The sequence below is a fragment of the Ctenocephalides felis genome, unplaced genomic scaffold, assembly GCF_003426905.1.
Source record: "Ctenocephalides felis isolate EL2017-DRISC unplaced genomic scaffold, ASM342690v1 CF-g0.4_SCAFFOLD_01886, whole genome shotgun sequence".
NCBI lineage: Eukaryota > Metazoa > Arthropoda > Insecta > Siphonaptera > Pulicidae > Ctenocephalides > Ctenocephalides felis.
The window spans coordinates 68,273,236-68,295,549 of NW_020538040.1; the positions used below are offsets into that span (position 1 = coordinate 68,273,236).

The 22,314-nt window shown below is 28.4% G+C and overlaps 1 protein-coding gene across 1 annotated transcript in view; it reads right to left on the reverse strand.

Moving 5' to 3' along the window:
• The window catches only part of LOC113375254, a 63,844-nt gene that overhangs the window by 12,520 nt on the left and 29,010 nt on the right, over positions 1–22,314 (reverse strand). Inside the window, exons 4-6 of the mRNA XM_026615197.1 lie at positions 12,290–12,501; positions 5,739–5,891; positions 1,640–1,760 (exon numbers count right to left, since the gene is read on the reverse strand). Coding sequence (XP_026470982.1) covers positions 1,640–1,760; positions 5,739–5,891; positions 12,290–12,501 — 486 coding nt within the window. The remainder of the gene's footprint in view (positions 1–1,639; positions 1,761–5,738; positions 5,892–12,289; positions 12,502–22,314) is intronic.

A 22,314-nucleotide genomic window follows, 5' to 3' on the forward strand; every position in this document is an offset into this window, starting at 1 on the left:
ATTTAAGTGAATTAGAATGCAATGTTATTTTTTATTTTACTGATCGCGTAGCTCTAGTACGGTTCAATTATTTATTTAATGTAGTGAAAATTAATAATTTTTCAATTCAAAATTAAGAAACGTAGGTATATGAATACTTAGGGAGAAGTCCCCTACTGGCGGACACCTAAGGTTATTTAAAAATAAATCAAAAAATATTGTACGAATTGTTTATTAAATTATGATTTATGTTAGATATCAAAGTTAGAAATCAAACTAAATTAACAACCGTAATCTTTGCTGAAAAATAATTAATACTGTCAATCCATCTTTGGTATCAAAAAATATGATTTTAAACAATGGCACCTAGTACCGGACATCTCAAAATAACAGTCTGAAATGTCTGCACATGTGTCTTTGACAAATATTCTCAGATATTGCAAAAAAAGTCACTATTCATCCATCCTTTTGGCTTGGCCACACCGTTGCTCTCAGCTGGTGCATTCACAATAAGCTTTTCATTCTTTGACTAGGGAATACGAAAAATGGGGGAATGTAGTGACCGTTGGCACTCATACAGAACAAAATTAAATAATTGGAATAAATTACGTAAATTCTCGCAAGAAATATTAATAAGTTTACTGTCCGGCACTAAGGAAAGACTTAGTGTCCGGTTCTAAGGGACAGACATATTCGCTCATTTGGTGGCACCTACTAAAATTGGTTAAAAGATCTAATAATTCTACCATTTCACGGATAACAATAAAGTACAACTTTTATCTTTGCATACCACTCAAATGTAAATGCATAAATATGCTAGAATTACTTCAATTGATATTTAAGTGACGCCGCGATTTTTTGTCTAAAACAGGAAAGGGTTGCTCACAGGCGAGGCTTGCCGCGTGATCCTGTACCTGTGTGCCCTTCATGCCCCTTTTACTTGTATTTTGAAATCAAAAGATTTATACTCGCTTAAATAATGCGTGTTAAAGAGAGTGTCCAGTGCTTGGTGCCGTCCGTCGTTACGGGACTTTCCCATAATTTTGTGCGTTTAAAAGCGATGGAACAATCTTACTACTCTATTTCTAAATATTTTTGACCGAAACAAAATACATTTTGTTTGAATACTCTACTTTTATAGTAAAAAGTAAATATCGATTGATCGATTTATTTTTTTTATAGACCATCATCGCATCCTCTCGTAATTTCTTTATAATATTGGTGCTTCTGGAAATATTACACAAATTGGGCTTTTGCTATAATAGTTTAATCCTTTGATATACAGACGATAATTTAATGTATCAGTTACAAGCGTCAAGGTGTCGAATTTTGCTTCAATATTTATCACTCTGAGTCGGATTTGTTGAGAATTCTATTTTGTTATTTTGGTTTATTGTTTTTAGAAGTATATTTTTCATTTTTAAATACATTTTGATTGATATTGATTGAAAAATCTTGAAATATATTGTTGAGCAAGTACTTGGGACTGCTTGATGGCTCGTATAGCACTGACACTCTTGCAGAAAACACCACCGTAGCAAAAGGGTTACTGTGTTAGTGTATTTATTTATATATGGTGTATTGATTTTTGTTATTGGCTAATATTCTAAAATTATTTGGTAAATTCATTTGCATTTGTAAATATCAAAATATAACTTACCAATGCAGCTTGATGCAAATGTTTGTTTTTTGATGGAGGCACGACTACTGGGCCATACTGGCCGACGACGTTGCTCGCCTGCGCTTGCAATCGTTTGTTTCCTGTTTTGTTGCTTCCCGGTCTGTAAAAGGTAAAAAACTGTTATAATCACATAATTATCATTTTACTCTGTACTATGATTTTAATTGCTTGTTGACACAACTCTTATTATTAGAAATCCAAATTCGAACTGGAGTATAATAAAACTTTTTACACGTAATTACAATTAATAAATTTTCGACTTTTTTAAGACTTCATAATATAAATGCATAATTATCTACTAAAGTGCATGGCATCGTGCCTTAAGGCAAATTGCTCGAACTACCCGTACCGTCATTAAAAATCTTGGTACGGAACCCAAAAAAATTTCCACAAAATGTGTACACATTATTAAAATCTCTATAAACTATCTGATAATTTGATGTGCATAAGTCCAACAAATATTTTTGACCGCTAAATGATATTTTTTTTAACTTATTTTTACTGAGAGTCCGTAACCGCTCGACCTGCCTTCCCAAAAATTTGATCAGTTCTTCATCTTGTCAATACAAGTAAAATGTTTTTTGAATTATTAAAATCGGACGCTCCGTTTTCTTAAAAACAGAGTTACCGTTTTTGGCACTTTTTGCCCCGTATTTTCTAAGGTATGCCAAAATGTTCAGAAACCTTTGAAACGTAAATATATATAAAAATTTTCATTTTTGATTGTTTTGCGATTACTATAACTTGCCATACGGGAAGTTAATCATTTTTTTTATTAATTAATATATATGATACACTTTTACTTTTTTAATATAGTTTGGTTTTAATCACGAGTTGTCAAAACTCTTCTCACTATAAATTCAAATTTTGCTTCAAGCATTTTTAATCGTACTTTTTGCCCTACATAGGAGAATTTATTGTGAAAGCAGTTTGAAAATATTATTTTAATATTAATTGGTTTGTTAAACTCTTTTTACATAAAGAGCTGAACTAAGATAAAGAAAACTCAACTTTGCACTCATTTTATATATATGGATCTGCCATTTTCACCATTTTCACCAAAAGTCGATTTTTATATTTTTGAACAAATTTAAGTCTTTTTATTTTATGAAACTATATCATATTTTATAAGCTATATTTTGAGTAAACATTGATTTCATTCATACATTTGATAAATTTTAAACATCATATACATATATCTGGCAACATAAATAAATCTAAGTAAATATGTATTTGGAAGCAATGACACTAGAAATATTTTTTTTACGAAATCTTTTTACTGAATGATAAATAATACTGAAATTATTGTTTTTTCAATAGCTGTTAAGAAATATTACTGCCTACGTAAATTAAAAACTTTCAGTATTTCATATTTAAGATTTAACGTGAACTTGGTAGCACAGTAATTTAAAATACTTTTCTGATCTATAATGATATAATATTGTTTAGTAATATAATATTGCCAATTATCATTTGAGTAAAGCACTTAAAATCGTTAGCTTGAAAATAAAATTTTAATATATTATCCTTAAATACGGATTTTAGTATCATACTTAATTGGACACTATGTAAAATTTTTACTCGGTAATATTTGAATCACTAACTGATTAAGGATGAAGATCAGATTTTTGCTGGTAATTTCAAACTTGATGAAAGACGAAATTACTGAAATTTAACTTTGCATTGTATTGAATGTAATTTGTGTAAAATAATATTTGATAATGCAACTGGTTTAATACATTTTGCGATTGCAATGTTCTTTACAAAAAATATTAAATATTATGTGGATGATACAATTTTACAATATATATATTATATATAAGAAAAATTGCTGAGACTTAAATGTACTATAGGTAATTATAGTGAAAGTAGAAATGAATAAAATTAAACTAGATTCTCATAACACTTCATCTAATATTTGAGTATTAAATACTTTTCCTTTAAAGTATATAATTATTTCTCAATGGTTTATGTATGTCACTTTCTTTATTAAGTGTATACAGTTATTTATCAGAAATTTAAATTTTTCAAAATAATTTTAATTGTGACTTCAATGTATGTTTCTACTTACATTATGTAAAACTTACGGAGTTTAAACTTTGGTTTACTTAATAAATACAAATTAAAAATAATTCGGCTCAAATAAATGTTGAAAGTGATAGAATGCTGCAAAAAAATGATTTTGCAACAAATACACGTCTCTTCTTTTTACCGGTAGATCTTTAGATCTGTTTTCAGCAATTTTTTTTCTTGAATAGTTGAAGTAGAAGTTCAAAGTTGTCTATCGTATAAGTACATCATTATCCGAAAGTGAACACAAATGAATAATTAATCAAGATTCTATCAAACACTGATTATTGCAATAAAATTGATTGAAATCAATAGTACTTGCAAAAGTTCTTTGATTCTAATTGAAATAATTGCAAACATCAATAATAATCAGGTACCCAAAAAAAATGAAAAAAAAAACACCCTCAAAATAAACTATGGAAGGCGCGTAACACGTTTGAACAGATTACAGCGACAAGAATGTGACAATGACAATGACGTTCAACATCTGACACAATTGTTATTAGCTACTAATCAGCCAGTTTTTAAATAAGGCCACTGTGTCATTTGTTCATATATCATTCGTTCGTATTTTCCCTTTTACTTCTGTTATCGAGAAGTTTATCAAACTAGCCCCTAAGTAAAATTCGTGCGATTACATCTTTTTAACGGCTCGTAGTATGCATAGAACACAAATTGGAAATTTTCACTTATATACTCATCTTGATATATTGTTTTCATTTCTATTTCACAAATGGACGTGCTAATATCGATGTTTTTCGATCGGCTGACTTTTAGCTATTTCAAATTGGCTGTAAACCTGAATATACCTGCCTATAAAATAAGACGTCATAATTTCATCAATTGTTCTTTGATTTTGTATAGTATAGCGGATGTGCATTTAGTTTAATGAAAATTCCTCGAGAATCGAGATATCTAGCGCAGATTAGCAAAAACCGATCGCACGCAACCACGAAGGAAAACGCCCGCCAATCGATATAGTCTTTTGTTACATTATTTCATATTTTATATAAATTAACAATTCAGCCGTGATGTGGCTCAGAAATGCACGTTTCATTTTTTTAAACTACATGTAAGATCATAGTTCGGAATTTAGAAAAAATAGGTTTCATATTATATGTGGAGCTGTCTGTTATAAGTAATGTATCTCTAGAATGTAAAATAGTGAACCTTTCACTCAAATTATTTAATATTTCATTATCTGTACTTATCAAAGTTTTATCAAAGTTTAACTTGATTTCTTATGATCTACATGCTATATAGGTAGATTGTTTAGAATGGTGTTAAATGAATCTGTGGAGATTTGATTAATGTTTGCTGTAAACAGTTTATCACCAATTTGTTCAATCTTCCTAATTTTATTGACTCGTTAAAAACGTTATTTCGATTTTATGAAGCTTTAACTTACTGGTTTATTGCAACTATAGAACTATTTGCTGATTCCTACTACTTATTCATATTGTTCAACGCAATTAATCTGATACAAAATGCCATATTAGTTTTAATAATTCATTTTTTTTATTTATTTGCAATAATCTCTAGATTAATTAAAAAATTAATTGATTTTCAAAATTTTTAATTATATTCAAACAAATTATATTCCCATTTATAGATTTAAATAAAATCGTTCGTTGGGAGTTAATTTTATAATTAAATCCCACCTTCTTTAGTTTTGATGTATATATTTGTATTTAATTTTTTTTTGTAAAAGCATTAATTGTGGAAACATTGTATATGAAAGCCAACATTAAATATTAAATTCATCAATAAAATTACCTACTTTTTGTGAATCAAAAAATCTCTTCGAATGACTGTTTTGATACTGAAATTATTGGTGCATCTATTGCTTTATATGTCTGTTTCCTAAGAACCACATACCTTTATGCTTATCTAGTTTTTATTTAAGTTCACAAAATTTATCAGAATAAGTAATATGAATGTAGTAAATAATTTCTAGTAAAAATGCAATTAGGTTCTTACTTTTTAAATAAGTTTTTATTTAAGTTACCTGGGATGATGCGCAATATACGGATTCGTTGGGTAGGAATATCCAGAATTTCCTGTAACGCCAAGACCCCATTCATTAATTTCATTTATGTCCTCTGGCTTAGGCTGATGTACGTAAGAATTTCTGTGTGTGTCGAATGCAAATGATGGAGCCCTGTAAAAATAAATGGATAATATTAATCAGAGTGATTTACTTACGGACACAAACGTCCAATTTGACTTTGAGCAATTATATTGTGAAAATCAAACCAATTATATTACAACAAATAACACATATCAAACAATTATCTGACTATGTTTAGTAAAACTCTTTGTTAGCTAATTCATCGTTGAAGAAATGCTTTTTTGCTGTTTTTCAAAAATTTGTCACCTGATCTTTTTTACCATCCCATAGGCAGGCTAAAATTGGACAGCCAGGAGAAAACAAGTACAATGTCTTATTTTTAATTTTAGAGGGATTTCACTAAACGATAGTTGCATTATTCAACCAATGCAAAATATAAATTTCATGCATACATTTTTATAGATATAACACTGTATGTTGTATAACTATTTATTGAACTTATCTCTTGCAAAATAGCTTTTTTTAAATTAATTTACTTTCTGCTTCTTTTCATTTTAGCCAGGGTAAAGGCTGAGATGGTCCTTTTAACCCTACCTACATGTAAGCTTTTATAGATGTTATATAAAAAACTGTTGAATCTAACTTAAAAATAAGAATACATCTTATAAAACAATTTAATAAGTTCTCGTAAATTGAGCAACAGTGCTCATGATAAAAAAAACTAACTCGTTATGAATTTTCAAACACTGCCGTAAATCTCCCGGAAGCGACGTCGTAAGAATCAATGTGATGGCTGGTTATTAGTGGTTATACATCTTTTTCCCTCTACTTACAAATATTATTCTTCCGAATTTTCCGTGTTTTTTGAGAAATCGGTGGTGGATTTTTTTATCCTCGGACCTTTATACAATGTTTGTAATTGAATTGATTGCTTATTGCATGTAGCATATGCTTATGTAAAATTTTCATCTCGAATTCATGCAATTAATTCGCATTCTTCACATTACTTACATACTTTATTGATAATCCTATCTGCATGCTATTAAAATGTGATAATTCATGGGATACATATATGCTATATGATGAATATAAATAGTTTGCATATAAAATGTTTTGCTAAACATTTTCAAGTTTTAAAATTGTTTTAGGTCCCAGTTCTGAAATGTCAATCAGTGATATTGAAAATATCACTCCATTACATTAAAAATTCTTTCATAATTTGGTAAAACTTAATAATAAATTTAAACGTGTTTATCATCTATAGCCCAGTCATTTGATGCAAAAAAATGCTGTTGCCTAAAGAGTTTTCCGGATGTTTTGAAAATTGGTGATTTTATAGATTTTGATGTGATCTTTACGAATTTCAACTTTGCCACCTCGAATTTTTGCCGCTGCCGCCGCTATATTGGAAAAATTGCGTCAATAATCAGTTTTTCAACGATATCTTCTTTCTAACTCATATTACATTAAAATAACTATATACAAAATTAAACTAGACAAAATTTTCTACAATTTATTCAATAACGTTTTTTTCTGTAACATCAATAGTTTTAGCGTACGTGCGCCGCAAAGTTTCTGCTGCTCGCGCCACCATCGGATATTTGGCCGCTCTTTGCACTTGAACGCATTCTCTCTAATAAATAAATAATTTCAATGTTGAATTAAGCTTTTCTGCTCAGGTCTGGTCTAAAAATAACATAAATTAATTATTTTTGTTTTTCATTTTAATTTTTGCTGATGATTGAACATTTTAAATCATACAATTTAATGCATTTTTTTTTATTTTTTTGGCAATATTTATATAAATTTTGAAATATTAAACTATGAAATAATGAATGAACTCAAATTAGAACTGTATATAGGAATAATCTTTGGCGATAATCGTTCCAATAACTCGATTGCAACGAATAGATTACTGCGTATTGTATATAAGATTATATTATCTTCTAATAACAACACACAACGTCAATTATCTGCATTTCTACATCTACATATGAATAATATGTTCAGAATCAATAGAAGTATTTTTTCTAGATGTCAGTATATTTTTGTCGTTCCGTATACTAGTGTTACTTGCATTTTTGAAGCCATGGCTACTAATAACGTGGATTGTTTTATTTGTGAAACTCCATTGCGAGAAGGTGAAGTGATTGAAGTGATCATATATTGTTTTTGCACGCCTTCAGTGGCTGCGATACAACTTCAGCAATTTTTAATCAAGGTAAAATGAAATATATAGATACGCTATGTAAAAATCAAAATCTAAATGAAGGTATTCATATATTTAAAAATCCAAAAGCTGATCCAGAGATCATTGCCACAGCTGGAGAACGCTTCCTTCTTAAATTGTACGGTTGTAGTGATTAGAATACCATAAAAAATAAATCTTTAAACGTATTTAGATATGAGTGCTTTACAAAATCGGCATACAAAATTAAATTTAATATTGCAACACTACCACCAACGCAGGCAGCAGCACGACAACATTCATTTCGAACATATCAGCAAATTCAGCAGTGATATGGGAATGAGATAAATGCAGAACAATGGGGATAAAAAAGAAGCAAAAATGGCCTGATTCCTGTGACCTCAGTCGAGCCTCCAGCGCCGGACAACTTGTTGAAACTGATTTCTTGCAAATGCAAAAAGGGATGTCAGAAAGCCTGTGGATGCAGAAAGGCAGGATTGAAGTGCTCCATTATCTGCACAAATTGTAGTGGAACCTGTAGTAATGCACAAGTTCCATAACAAGATAGTGATGAAGAGGAAGACGCAGATAGCATTTTCGAACAACTTTGCAATGACGATAATCCCATCGCGGATAATATCGAAGAAAGTGCAACCTCTGACGTTTCGATTGTCCATGAAGACGATTAACTAATAACATATGACCCTTCGAGAACATCAAACTGAAGGTAAGAAGTTAATTAAGTAAATTATAAAAAAATCCAGTTTAATTTAATATAAAACTATTCTTACAAACAATTTAAAACTTGCATCAAATTACACATTTTAATGTTCAATCATCAGCAAAAATTAAAATGAAAAACAAAAATAATTAATTTATGTTATTTTTAGACCAGACCTGAGCAGAAAAGCTTAATTCAACATTGAAATTATTTATTTATTAGAGAGAATGCGTTCAAGTGCAAAGAGCGGCCAAATATCCAATGGTGGCGCGAGCAGCAGAAACTTTGCGGCGCACGTACGCTAAAACTATTGATGTTACAGAAAAAAACGTTATTGAATAAATTGTAGAAAATTTTGTCTAGTTTAATTTTGTATATAGTTATTTTAATGTAATATGAGTTAGAAAGAAGATATCGTTGAAAAACTGATTATTGACGCAATTTTTCCAATATAGCGGCGGCAGCGGCAAAAATTCGAGGTGGCAAAGTTGAAATTCGTAAAGATCACATCAAAATCTATAAAATCACCAATTTTCAAAACATCCGGAAAACTCTTTAGGTAAAACTACCAAATGACTGAACTACTAAATGTATAGAAACTCAAGATTAGAAAACAATTTTAATTACGTCCGTTTGCCATTGTTCCTCCTATTGAGTAAATAGTATTTTTCACTCTTTTAATTTAATTCTGCTCTATTCTTAACAATGAACTTTAAAATTTTTGTTTAAATAAAATCTTCTTTAATCTTTTTCTCACATATGAATTTATGCAAAATATTAACTGTTTTTTAATGCAGTCGACGCACATAAAATCATTAATTGCTAATTTGTCCCTAAAATCTATTCCAAAGAACTTAATTTCCAAAATATATTAAATAGAAAGAACAATCAATTGGTTGATTTAAAAAGCCATATAATTCTGTAGTATTAACATAATAGATTATAAAATTTATGCTGTTTAAAAATAATAAAAAATGTATTTGGCTTGTTTTCTAAGTTTTAAATGATTTTTAGTATTTAATAATCTGGTATTATAATTAGTGTTGCAAAGAAGTTTTCTCGTTTGGCGAATATATGCCTTTATTGTTAAATTACTTAGAAAAGAAACACTTAAAATAGAATTTCTTATGTCTTTAGAAAAATCTAATCATTTATCAAGTACCATATTTGTAAAACTTTCTCTCAATTTGGAAGAATAAATATATTTTATATTAGAAAATACAATTAGAACAATAAGAATCGTATACGCTCAGTGAGTTTCTTAATTATTCGTCTCGCTTTTGTAGAATTAATCTTGCACACAGAAAATATTCCGATATTTATCATAATTTTGTATATTTTGTAGGAGTTTTATAGTCCTCTTATAACGATTGTTAAATACGTAATTATCTTTGAATATTTAATCACATGTTTGCATTTTAAATAGCGCTAATGATTATTCTACTCATTCGTATGTGATCTTAATGATTATTTCTGTATTTTGACTATTTCATGACTATTTCAGTACAGACTCTCAAAATAAAAAAATACATTATTACAAAGGTATTGAACAATGTAAATCTTACTTAAAAGCAAGACCTTAATTTGAAACCATTTCATTTAAGGATGAAAATAAACTAGTAGCGAAGCACTGCATCTAATTCATTGTGAAAAACTTGGTCAAAAGTTTCGTTCTCTTTGTAAATATTATTCGTAGCATATTGTGGATTTTATATATACATTTATTTTACTTGCTAAATTTGATTATTTGCGCAGCGAGTTCTAGGAAAAATAAATGAAATATAATTTTAGTAATACGAATTTTATTTTAAAAATAATAATTTTTATAACGAAAATCGTTTTAAACGCAAAACTAAATTACCATAATGAAATAGTTTCATAATTCTTTTCATATTACTAAATATAAAAAATATTTTGTGCGATCTTTTTGTAATATTCCAATTACGCATCATATTGTTAGGTAATCAATTGATCGTATGAAAAAAGTCTTACAATAATTATCGGATACTTAAATTATCAGAAACTTCAAAACTTATCAATTGAAAATGATACTTATTAAAAAAACGCTTAATATTGAAGTAATCAAATTTGATTTTATTTACAATTAATATTATACTTTTTTGCTAGTATTAGCAAAATCAGTGTTTGCATGTTTATAATCATTAAAAACATTGAGATGAAATGGGCATTTCCTGGACCATGAACTTCGCAATCAAAATTATTAATTATACATGTAAACGCTATAATCGAATGCTGTGCCTGCTTTCTTTAGAAGTTGAAAGCGCAATTATAATTTCAAGATGTTCATAAATGAATATTTATATATCTGAGATGAAAAATTCAATTTTAATATATGTACAAGATTGAGCTTTGAATCATATTCAAAGAGAATCAAAAATGATTTTACATTAAAAATACAATAATTTTTTTTTTAAAAATATGATGTAAAACTAAATAAATGATTTAGTCGATATAGAGTTGAGATATAAACTTTATTTACCCACAAGTCTGATGATTCATTCAATTTTTGATATATTGTAGAATTGAGCTTTTCTCTAAACGTGCTTCTTTGGATATCCTATTTTTAACTAATGCGGGTAAAATAAGAAATTATTGAATTCAATTCCACTTTCAATTGAAGTGGAATTACTTGATACGGTTTTATGATATGAGTAATAACTGGCCAGAACTTTGAAAAGGAAAATTCTTTGAATAAAAATTTCAAAAAAGAAAAACTAATTTTTTTAATTATCAATTTTTTTTAAATATCAAATTCGAATTTGAATTTTAATTTTAGCTGAAATTCTAAAGATCACTTATATACTAGAAATAAAATAATTTTAAGTTTTCAATTTAGTTTATATATTTTTATATTAGAAATATGAGTTATGAGAATTTTTATATGAGAAATGAGAAATATGAGTTTTGTTTATTTACTTTTCACGTAAACATATATGAACGCCGATTTTTAATTTAAAAGCTTTTATATTTGTTCTATAAGATACGAATAATGAAAAATACAGTTTTTATAATGATCTAATTGAAAATATTTAACATTTCTCGAATATTTCATTACGGTACGGGAAGTTCCAGTAATTTGCTTTAAGGCACGATGCCATGCATTACTGGCTTTTCTATATTGATTATTTTGCTATGTTAAACAAAAAATGCAGAAAATTTTCAAAGAAAAATAAAAGCTTAATTTGTGTAGTTCAATCACGGACTGCACAAAATAGAGCCCATAATATGCCGCCAGAATAGCCAGATAATTATAAGAGCTTTATAATTACCATTTACTATTCGTACTACAAAAAGAGATATGGTAAAATCGTATTTTTACGATTACAAGCATTTTTATCAAGTACCACTAATAGAACGAATAACATACAAACTGATCCATGCGAAGAGTTACAAAAAAAAAGACTCAAAAAGAAATGGTTTCACCATTTAAACAAAATTTACTAAATTATTCTTCTTAATCTAGATATTTACTCCACGCTTTACACTAGCAGCTGAAAACGTTTTTGAACCTAAGTTTCAGACTAGTCATGATAAAATATATATCTTTTTCAAACTTACCCAAAGGCCGGGCCCGGGTAATCGTACTCGGTGTGCGAGGGTTCATATGGCGCTGGCTGAACTGGCAACTCGTGCGGTTTGTGCCCGGAGTCGTGGGCGGCCAGTTGAAGCTCGTAAGGCACGTGCGGGTGATGCGGTGGATGATCGAGCTCAACCGGTGGATGGTCGAGTTCCACAGGCGAGTGAGGAGAATCGTACGATATGTGCGGTACCTGCAAATAAAAATTATTTGAGTTTTATTCTTAATTATGATATAATATTAATTTTGAAACAACGAAATGGGTATTAAGGTGGAACAAAGTGCTGTAGATCACCTACAAAATTTGCGGGATGTGGATGTTTTTTTTTACTAAACCCTAACTTCTATAGTTAGTCGAAAAAAATATTGTATTATGATACAAAATCTTGAATTCAATTAAAGGGGTTGTTCTTTTTTTGTTACAAAAAATGCAAGATATTTGTTTTTTTTTTTTTAAATGTATTTATCATAGAGACATGCGGTTTTTTTAAACAAAAATTACAAAGTCATAGAATATTACGTGATTTTCTCCTTTTTTTTTGCGCCGTCATTTTTTAACCAGATGGCGCCAAAGTCGGTCTTGCAAAATCGATCTCTTTTGCGGTGCCACAGATAAATCTGTTGCGCATCGCCCGAAACAAAAAAAAAGAAACTACGTTGAAGAAGAAGTTTGAATCCTGTCCCCCTACCAAAATGAAAGAAAAAAAGCAATAAGGAAAAAAATGGCAGCTATTTAAAAAAAAGTGTCATAAAAGGCCTTTTTTTGGGGCGAGAAGCTTCGCAAAATTTTTTTGCGTAATGTTATCAAGTTGTTTGAGGTAGGGGGACTAGGTATTGCAGTGGTGAACAAATTAAAAAAAAATTCAAGTCGATCCGACTTGTAGTTTTTTTTTAATTTGTGGCACCGCATTGAAAAAAGTCAATTTGAGAAAAACGTATTTAAAGTTTTTAATATAATGTACTAAATACACCATTTAATTTAATGTACTAAGTACTAAGATGCTGACACATTAATAAGGTCATGTGCATGAGGTATTATAATGAAAAAGAGGCAGCTGGCATACAATAGCTCGCGGAGCGATAAAAAAACGCTTTCAGAGGATCATACATATAGAGATAAATATATCTATAACTTCGTCAAAAAAATAGATATTGAGATGATTTTTTTTAAAAATAATTCTAAGGTTTTTAGCTTTCATAATATCAAAAAATCTCAAAACTGAAACAAAGAAAAATAAAAAAAGAACAACCCCCTTAAAGAAACCTATATAAATTCAATGTTTGCTACGAAATTGCTCTATTGTGTCTTTTATTATTGGCGCATAATTCCAGTGAAAATTAGTACTCGTTTATAAAATCAATAAAGGTCGATTATTACTACAAATAGTTGAAACGTTTGGTTTTAGTTAGGATTTGCATCAAGATTAATTTTGCAGCAAAATATTTATTTATTTGGTGATGTTGAAACTAAAATTATCAGTAATAAATTGACATGCAAAATTAATCTTGATGCCATGATTAATAAATATTATGGAACAGCCCATATAGATTTGGGCTGACATATGTTAACAACAAATACAAGAAACTTTTAATTGGAGTGCGCTCTATCTAAATGTTAATATTAAGAGCTAAAACTATTAGAGATTAATTTTTTAATAATTTGGAAGCACTGCCCTGTGGAGCAAAGAAATTCGAAGATATCCATGTTAAGAACAAACCCTAATATTTATATATATATATATATATATATATATATATACAGGGGCGTAGCGTGCATTGGCAGGGCCCCGTATCAAAATTTTTTTGGGGCCCCCCTCAGGTGGGGCAAAATTTTCTTACATAAAAATAATAAATAAATTAATTAATAAATCTTCACTTATCATCAATATTCATCTAGCCCTTTCCAATATTTCTACAAACAATTCAAATTCAGCATACACATTTATTAAATCATTTATAGCTTATGATGTCTATAGTTCTTGATATAGTTTCTTGATAAAACCAATTTTGATGAAACGAATTTTCATGATCATAGCCATCATTTTTTTTTCAAGATATCATTGAAAATGTCATCATTTGCAGTTGCAAATGGGTAAATAGTATGCAAAAATTACTTTGAGAAAAATGAATGCAAAACTATTGAATTTTGCCAGCAATGGAAAATGAATTTCATATTTAAAACATATTTTTAGAGAGTTTACAATTACAATTACAATAAAAATTAAAAGAGATTATCTTACTGTACTGTAGTGGTTTGCGAAATGACCCTAATTGTAATTTTTCGAACATAATAATCGAGTCGAAGTCTCTGAAATCTGTTCAGGATGAGAAATTAATATATTTAATTAGCAAAATGTTGAGTTTGAAATAAAATTACGGGTCGCTATACTTTGCATATAGTTTTCGTTACGTTCCATTCCTTTGTTAATTTATCGAGACATTTAGCAAATTGCTAAATTAATTTTGATTTTTTAATTTGCACAATGTATTCAAGAAATGACTTAATCAAATGCCAGTTTTCTATTCTATCACAACCCTCGAAAATTATATTTTTATATTCTACATGCTCATGTTTTTTTTTTCAAATTAAATTCAGTTGGAAGTAAATTTTCATGATTAGTTTAACTTTTGCTATTTGTGAAATTAAATAAAAATTTGTAAGCTTCTACTAAATTTTGCGCATGTTTGGCGCCCCCATGGCCCGGTAAAAATAAAGCTCTTTAAAACAATAAATTTACATTCCTTGTTTCTTCCATTATTATTATTATTATTATATGCAGATCACACACCTAATAAGCCTTTATCTTTTAAAGGTACGATCAAGAGGCTTTGAAGCGTAAAGATATCAAAAACTTTTCCCAGTTTGAATCAATAACATATTCTGCAAGAAGTTGAATAAAATATATGCTTTGATTACTTGTACTTTCACTTTATTTATCGTTTTAATGATCAAGTAAGTTTGTCGACCAGTATTCCATAAGCTACTAATTACATTTTAAACGATATTTAAGTTTATAGAGTATATCTGTAACCTACTTGCTTGCACGCTCTTTACCTTGAAATAAAAAGTGTTTATACTCAATAAATGAGACTTATAACCCACAAATTAAAACAAATCAACAGAACCATTTTTAGATAATATTGATTATTGATTATTATTTTACAAAATAATTTAACCTGACTCATCATGTTTATACATTTATGCCATTATATAAAATGAATAATATTTTAGTTTGTCTTTCTTTGATCCTGTATATTTATACAACATATGTATTTGAAGTTACTGTTTAATTAATAATGTATCTGAAAAAAATCATGATCGTCGCTAAATTTGTTAAAGGATTTTTTATATTAATTCTAAATGTCTGTAAGCAAAGTAATATAATGCGTCACGATAAAAGCTGATATGATTGTGATGTCTCATGATAAATGCTAGAATTACAATACGAAGTGTTTTAACAATACCAACTTCTTTCACGAATATCGTAATAAAATATCACTTATATCAGTATTGAATCATTTGCACGCATTTTTCTGATATTGTGTTAGATCTATTCATGTTGTTTATTGAATAGACAAACAATGGTGCGTGAAATTTTGACACAGATAACATTTGTGAAATTCTATAGTTGTTAATGTGTTCTAATTTTCGTGATGGATTATTTAGTTTTCAAGAGGTTATTATCTTAATCTTATCACATGCTATACTTATAATGTATAAATGAGCTTTAAGTCATATCTCGAATGGCAGACAATTTTGACATTTTCAAAGTCATCCTGAAAGATTTGATAGATTATAGTTCCAAATAGGCCAACATTTCTAGTCAGCTGTATATTAATATTTTATAAATGATTATGTTAGACGGAAAGACTGTAAAAATATATGTTCTTTAAACAAAATGCAAATTTGACGGTATAGCAATGCTTTATTTCATTTTATTCTTATTGTTAGTACATTATAAATTTTATTCATTTTTCATATGTCAATAACAATCAGTAATCAAGTTTAAACTATGTGTTCTATGAGCTGTTGTGATATAATTCATCATATTGATAGATATCATGGTTTTAAAGAACATACTAAACTATTACGACTCTACGACAGGTCGTTTTTTAAAAATTCATCAAATTTTGAGAAAAGTTGTGCGAAAAACCGGTTTCGTGATGTGATAAGTCAAAAATTGGAATTTAGCAAGTCGATATGGAAGGGCCGTGATTAGATTTGCGAAAAGATCAGCCAAGCCATTAGAAATGGCTTTGGAATTAGCAAAAAAGTAAGTGATAAGTCTGCAAAACTTTTAGTTGTGTAAAAAATGTTACTTTTAAATGATAAAATAATATCAAGTACTAAGTACATGATATATGTAACCGTGGCAGTATTTTCGTATAGCAGATCTTAATATTGTACAAAATAATTCATAAAGTTTATTAAAAAAAAAGTTTCGACAATTTTCGTGAAATTTAACATGGCGATAAAGTTCATGTATTAAACAGTACTAAGAAAATTGGTTGAATCATATAAATTAGTATTTAAAGTTTGGTATAATAAGCTACAATTTTAGATATATCAGCACACGTGTCTGTGCACTATAATTAATTACAGATAATTTAAATGTGTTTGAGGGACATCAGTTGTAAATTGTAATGTATAGACTTGATTGAAAGCGAAAACTTTATTTTAGAAATAAACAGTTGAAAATTTTATCTAAATATCTAAATCTCAATTTTTTTTGATTAAGTCAATTATAACACATTTCGGGAAGTTCATGCAACTTGCCTTTATGCAACTTGCCTTCATGCAACTTACCTTCAGACAAAATGACCTTTTCAACTAGTTTTTTTTATAGAAACGGTTGAATGAACCACCGGCGCAAGAGATAGAAAAAATCTAATTTATTAAATTCGATTGTCCCTATTAGAAATATCTACTAGCAAATATTATAATTGCTTTAGAAAATATAAATGGAGTAAGTACGTGGCGTTATTTGAAAACAATTATGGGTTATGGGAACGTGACAATGGAAAGCGCTAAATATGTACGATGATACAAGATAATTACAAAAATAATTCGACTTTTATCATACAATTCACACAAAGTTGTTTTTGGCCATGTCAGAAAAAATCCACGTAGAATGTTTTTTATTATTATGAATATAATAAAATTAACAGACGAGCAACTTGTTATATATATTTATTTTTCTTCGTTATGTTTCGGAAGTATAATCATAACTCTTATACAGTTTTTAGTATAATAGACATATTGAGAGAATAAAAAGATTTTAATGATTGTAATATAAACGGTGTTTCCTTATTAGTGTGCTTATTCTTACTTCTCAGTTATTCCATTGAATTTCAAGTTACTGGACTTAAACAAGTGTATTTTTTAAATATGATATACTAATTAAATCGTGTGCTGAATATTTAGAGAATATAATAATATATATAATCAAGTAGGGGAAACTGGGTAAGGCTGTGCCACTTTTTTTTTGATCATCAATAATTTGTTTTTAATTTACAAGTTAGCTGGATGAAAACTATATTAACTGGTGATTTGAGCATATATCTACGTTCAAATACTAAAATGCTGTACTTAAATAAGATGGATTTGTTATAAAACAAGAAAAGATCGAACGTCACAATAGGACACATCCACAGGATGGTTGTGACAGGCATCAAAATATTTTATTTTAAAAAACAATAGCTATATACACCAAAATGGTTCATAACGGCTATTATTGTCAAAAATATGTAACAGAACATGATATACTCATTTAAACAATGTTTATGAATATAATATCACAATAAATAACAAAACATAATTTAAAAAAAAAAAAGTTAACAAGAAATCTTGGTCTTTTTTTTCTTGTATTGAATATTCCTTTCCTGTTTTCATTTGTATTTTGTCTTATAATTAAGTTACATTTTTCTTCATCTGTTTAATATTCACCCGAAAAGGAGAAGACCCACTACCACATGTCACAACCGTACCCAACGCACACTTTTGAAAACAAATCATTGGTATGACTGACAATGAGCTAAATTATCAACGCAAAAACTAATTTCCTTAGCTAACTATATTCAACTTGCAGCAAAATAACAAACAAAGTGATCTCTCTGTATATACGTAACAGTTATTATTAAAAGAAACAAAAGAAACTTTTTGATTCTTTAAAAGTAATGCAGGTTACAGATCTTGTGGGGCGTTGACTCAATGCAATAATGGAAACTTGTTCGAACAAACATACTTCATCTTTCTTCTTTTCGACTCTATCTCAAAATCAGTATAGTTTAGCTGTTACTGCGACTGTCACTACCGTACCCAGGCACAACCGTGTCCAGTCTCCTACATTTTTTCTGTGTAATCATCAATTTATTTACATATTCAATATATATCGGGTTTTATATAATAATGCAATAGATTTCAATGTTTATCTATATGATACTACTTTCAGTATTCCGTATTTATGCATTAATGAAATATTCAAATATTTTTTAATTCAACAGAGTTAAGTATAAATTGCGAACGGCAAGATCAACTAATCAATTTTGAAATATTGTCTTGACACGAATTATGAGAGTTCTCTCTCTCATCATTTTATTTTTACATATATTTCATTACTTCAATTAATAATAATATTATATATTTTCTATAAAACAATTAGAAATTTTACAAAGAGTATTCTGGTTATTTTTCTGTTTATGTTTTGTGAAATTTGACGTTTGCGATTAAACGCTTGATGTGGTATTAAGAACGTAAAATATGTCTAATGAGTATGTAGTTCATTGTCGCACATTTATCGAAACGAGTGTTTTTAACACATTCTAAGAAATTAATGATGAAAAAGAGAATGTGATGATATTTCTTCAAATTACTTTTCGTATTGTCTTTATGGCCGCTATAATAACAATAGTATTTTTTTAAATTGTTTTCTGATAATGAATTGCGTATCACATCACATGTGATGATTTGTATTTATTTTGAAACTCAATATTACTAGCATAATTTGAAACTTTTTTCGTTTATATATATTTACAATCTGCCTGGTAAGGCATTCAGTAATTTTAGTGACAAATGTGCAGCTTGTTGTCAGGCAGTAGTGACGACCATTTATACTTGGAAATATAGATAGCAATATGTTTCGAAGTGAAAATAGCCCTCATCCGGCATTACTGCACCAATAACAATATTCACCCCCACTGTTTGGGCTGCCATCTGTCGAACAGACTAATATTAAGTCATAATCAGCACAACATCTTATAGGACTAGGTTCTGATTGCTGTTCAAAAATACAAAAAAACTACAAAATGTCTAAAAATTAAGAAATATTATTATAATACTAAATTAAGAAATATTATTATAAATGTTATCAAAGTTATCGACTGCATTCACGACCATCTTTTACTTTATTTAAGTGCAGACTTTTTGTTTTTGTGCCAAATAATTATTTTTTCAGTTCTTAAAAGCTTGTTCACTGTGGTGCCCTTTAATGAATTTAGCAATACGCAGATAAAAAACACTGTTTCGCGAGGTGCAGCAAAAATATTTATTTTTATTTGAAAGTCGAATTGAAATAAAATCAAATATTTTAAAGTATATTTTTTCTTGGACAATCATAACTGAGCTCTTAAACAATTGTATTAGATATAATAAAATTGAATTAATTATTTAATTTCGGTTTCGTTTTCACAAACTGAATGTAATATTTTATATGCCCTTGGCAATAGTGATTTTTCGTCACATTGAGGTCAGGTTTAGTGCCTACTGTTTTATGGCTCTGTCGAACAGGTATTGATACCCACGATATATTTATATCACTTTTTACCGGAAATATAAGCCTATTTATTAAATACGAGCTTCTTTCTATATATCGGCTACCTTTCACTACCATATTTGAATGTAATCATCCTCATTTTTGAAGTATACATACGAGACTTATTTATTTTCTTTAATAATACTTGCAAAAATATAATTTGCAACCTATCGTATTATTAATATTATTGTTACAATAGTTGGTTTAATAAGATTAAATTATAAACCTTTATAATCAATTTTAAAAATGTAACAAAGAATTTCTATCAATTCGTTCTATCTCGGTGATTTATTCATAAATAAAAAAATAATTCTTAATTAAAATGAAATATAAAAATACAATTCAAGCCAATGATGTATTCATTATTACGTTGTTGCTGCATTGCAACAGCAAAATGCTCATTTACTTTAAAGTTACTATTGTAATAGCCTCGTAACGAAGTTTTTATATTCAACTTTATTAAAACAATCAACATTATTAACTTTCCGTATAGTAAGTTATAGTAATCATCTAAAAAATTTTTGCTTTTCTTTACGTTTCAAAGGTCTTCGAACATTTCAGCATACCTTAGAAAAAATGGATGTATGTGTGTGTATGTACGGATACAATTTTTCGTCGACATTTTCGGGTAGCACCGCTCAACTGATTTGCATGATTCAAAAAACATTCGATTCGTAATGATGGGAAGACGTGATTTTTGACAAAGACGTTTTAGAGATACGTGTAAAAAAGGACAGTTTTTGAGAGAACAAATCATCAAATTATTCGATTCAAAAAACATTTTGCTTGTGAAGAAACTATTAGTTTTTGGAGAAAGAAAAAAAAAATATTTTGTTCAAAAGTGTCATTTTTTTTAAATTTTCAATTTTTTTTTAAATATCAAAAATGATTCGAATTTTAATTTTAATTCTAACTAAAATTCTAAAGCTCACTTATACGAGTATACTTCAGATGAATAACTTTAACTTTGCAATTCAGTTTATATAATTCCTATAAATATTAGACAATGTTACAATATTTATAATGATCTATTTGAAAACATTCAGTATTCCTTTTTCGTTAACATTTTGTTACAGTACGGGAAGTTCCAGCAATTTGCCTTAAGGCACGATGCCACACACTAGTTTCTTATTTATGGTCACTGCACGATATAAAAATTAAAGCTCCTTTTGTGTTTTTATACGTGTGTCGATAAATATAAGAAAAAGTTGAATTACGATGAAACTGTATAATTCGCGATTGATTCGCGTAACATGCGATCATTAGAAAATGTATGAATCAAATATTGCATTATCATGCAAATTATGCATAACACGCGCTAAATTTCAATTTTTGTTTTGTCATTGTGCGTTCACATATATGATATCAATTATCGTGATATAGAACATATTAAATAATCATTGTATGAACAATAACGTCGATGATATAATTTGCTTACACGATTCTGTGATTTTTTTTTATCGAGAATTTTAGACTTTGGCATATATTGAACAGGTTAATATTTAATGCGATCAAGGTGATATGAGCAAAGTGAGGCCTAAAGTTCCATGGGTATAAAGGTCCACCACCGTTATCTCAAAAACAAGTATATAATCTGTTATTGATACCGATTTAAAGTAGAAAGCAGAAGATGTGTGACCATATTATCTTAATTAAAGATAAACGGCAATGTGTCAATATTCATAACAAAAGTTTTTTTTGGTTCTGAGCTCTATAATTTAGCTTTTGATACCTGAGTATAATTTTTAGGTACATGTTATTTAATCGTTTTATAATAAGAAAATAACGAAATATGTTTTTAAGATAGATTCAACATCTTTTTATATAACCTCTATAAAAGCTTGCTTGTGGATGGTATAAAAAAGATCAGCAAAGATGTAATTAATAAGAAATTAGGGAAAAACTGGGTACGGTTGTGACATGCATTTCTTGTTCCTTTTTAGTAAAGATTAAACAGATAAAAAATCTAACTTAACTAATGCAAAGAGAAAGAAAAGGAAATTCTATACAAGAAAAAAAAGATTTCACGAAGAAACTTAACTCTTCTTAACTTTTAAAAAAAAAAATATGTTTTATGCTATATTTTATCATAAGCTTTGTTAAATGTTTATGATGTATTATGTTACATATTTTTGTTATAACGACGATAAAAAGTGGTTATAAAATATTAGTGGTTGTAGCTCTAGTTTTTTTTT